This window comes from Saprolegnia diclina, assembly GCF_000281045.1.
Source record: "Saprolegnia diclina VS20 unplaced genomic scaffold supercont1.34, whole genome shotgun sequence".
Taxonomy (NCBI): Eukaryota; Oomycota; class Saprolegniomycetes; order Saprolegniales; family Saprolegniaceae; genus Saprolegnia; species Saprolegnia diclina.
Window position 1 is genome coordinate 359,756 of NW_008246101.1, and position 2,152 is coordinate 361,907.

Consider the following 2,152-nt stretch of genomic DNA (forward strand, 5'->3'; position numbering starts at 1 on the left):
GCCGTGATCGGGTCCGTCCAGTACATGCCCTTGGACGTATCCTGCATGTCGTACATGACACCAAAGGCGCCGATCTTGATCGTCCCCATCGTCGGCGAGCTAAGCGTCTTGACCGCATACGGTTTGGTGCCACGGAGGAGCTGCTTGGTCGAGGCCTCGTACGCGTTGACGTTGAGCCAAGGAAACTTGGAGGCGGCCGAGACGTTGAGGAACGCGTCGATGCCAAAGTCAAACTCGTGGTTGCCAAGGCAGGCAAAGTCGACATCGAGTGCGTTGTGAGCCTCGATCATCTGGAGACCCTTGAACTGACCAGACCAGAGCGACGGCGACATGGTGTCGCCCGCAAAGATGACCAAACTGTTTTCAAAGTTCTGGCGGAGCTTCTTTGCGATGGGAATGACACGCGAGGGACCGCCGACGAGGACACCATACTGCGTCACGTCCTCTTCGGGCTTCATCTCGTACACGTCGTTGTACGAGAGGACTTGAAGGTGAGCTGTGGGCGCGCGCTCAGTGTTGTTGTTACCCGGCGCGCAGTCAGCGGCCGCGACGATCCCGAAGACGGCCGCGAACGAGGCAAGGTAGATGGCGACCATGGCTGCCAAAATGAAAAGTGATTTTGTCAAACAAAAAAAGACGCAAGCCGACGACGACCAATGTACGAGGAGTAGCCGGAACGAGCACGTGGTGCGGGCCAAGCCACCCGGCTCGCATCTGTCAGGTTGGTAACGTGTACGTTAGGTTGAAGGCACCCAAACCAGCCCGCGACGCGATCAGGTCTCGACGATCGTGGCCGACAAGTGCGACGTCCCAGGAGTGGCGTGGCCCAGCGGCCACCGAGGCTCGAGGTGCGTGGCGGGCGTCCTACCGACTGCATCGCGCAAAGACGGAGGCACTTCCGCGTGCGAATCTCACGAGGTGGAATCAGATGCGCGTGCGACGAGCGACGTTAATTGTAGTTTAAACCCATGCGTTGAACGAGGTTTTTATGCGATAGCTGCGCAGTGCCTCACGCTGTTCGTTATGCTTGCACGTGCTCCCAAGCTCAAGCACTGCAGAGGCAGTCTGCAGAGGCGTTAGCGCCCACCTTACTCTACGTACTCGAGTATTTAACATATCAGTGCGGATACGCACTGAGGTTCACACCGTGTCATCTCATGGACGGGACCAGAACTCAAGGAACACGCTGGTACACGAACGACGAATAGGGGCGCATGAGACGTCGTCTAACGCGCTCCACCGTGTTGTTTACCTCTTGGGACGATGAAGCAAGTGGTCCGGCATTGGCGTTTAGAGGGTCCTTTGTGCGCTCTATAATCGCGTTGGGGTCGAGGCAAATTGGGTTTGACGCGTTTTATATTTGCTACCCTGTTTGAACGTAAAAAGTACGCTTGAACTACGAGTGAACTTGAAGTTGTAACGTGGTATGCGGAAGTGGCTGCTTCTCAGCTCCTCGCCATACGTTTTGCCCAGAGGGGTTGCGAACCTGAGAACCATGCATTCGCACATCCCCCGCCAACGCGATTACACGACCAATTCGACGGAATCCAACGCAAACTTGGTGCGTTTTCATTGTATGTCCCATCGATTCTTCCCGACGTAAATGTACAAATATACCATCCAACAACAAATTTTGTCGGTCCGAGTTTTGCGTGCGGTGTCGCCCCGGCTATGGGCGTGGGTTTTAGGCACAAGTAGGTTGCGGTACCGCAAAGATACGCAGCTGAGCGACGAGAGCGAGCGTGCGCCTGCAATAAGGGATCGTGGTCGATGCTATGCAATCTCACACGGCGCCACTGCAGCGATGCTCCGACAATTCGCGAAACGGTAGTCAACTTTCCGGCTGCAAAATACATCAGCGGACAGGCCCAGTGACGGACGACTTGTCGTGAATCTTGGACGGCACCGAGATGCAAGACTCGAATCTGAAGTGCGTCCAAGTCCACAGTGCAGGAAGAAAGACTGAAGATCGCTCATGGTATCTGTACGTTCTCGATGAGGATGGGCAGCGGCCAACGACAGCGTCTCTACAGTACTACAATACATCGTTGCCAAACGATCGCGCGACTCAAAGTGCGGCAACACCTCAACTCGGTACAGTGGATTTTACGTCCTTTCTTGCGACGATGTGAGGTTTTTGTAGCAGCACCGT

At 55.4% G+C, this 2,152-nt stretch overlaps 1 protein-coding gene across 1 annotated transcript; it reads right to left on the reverse strand.

Annotated features, from left to right (window-relative positions):
- Positions 1–286: 286 nt before the first annotated feature.
- SDRG_10317 (hypothetical protein) lies at positions 287–596 on the reverse strand (the record flags this gene model as incomplete). Its single annotated transcript, XM_008616301.1, has 2 exons — positions 287–290; positions 331–596. The coding sequence occupies 2 exons, from the start codon at positions 594–596 to the stop codon at positions 287–289; spliced, it is 270 nt and encodes an 89-aa protein (XP_008614523.1).
- Positions 597–2,152: the final 1,556 nt, after the last annotated feature.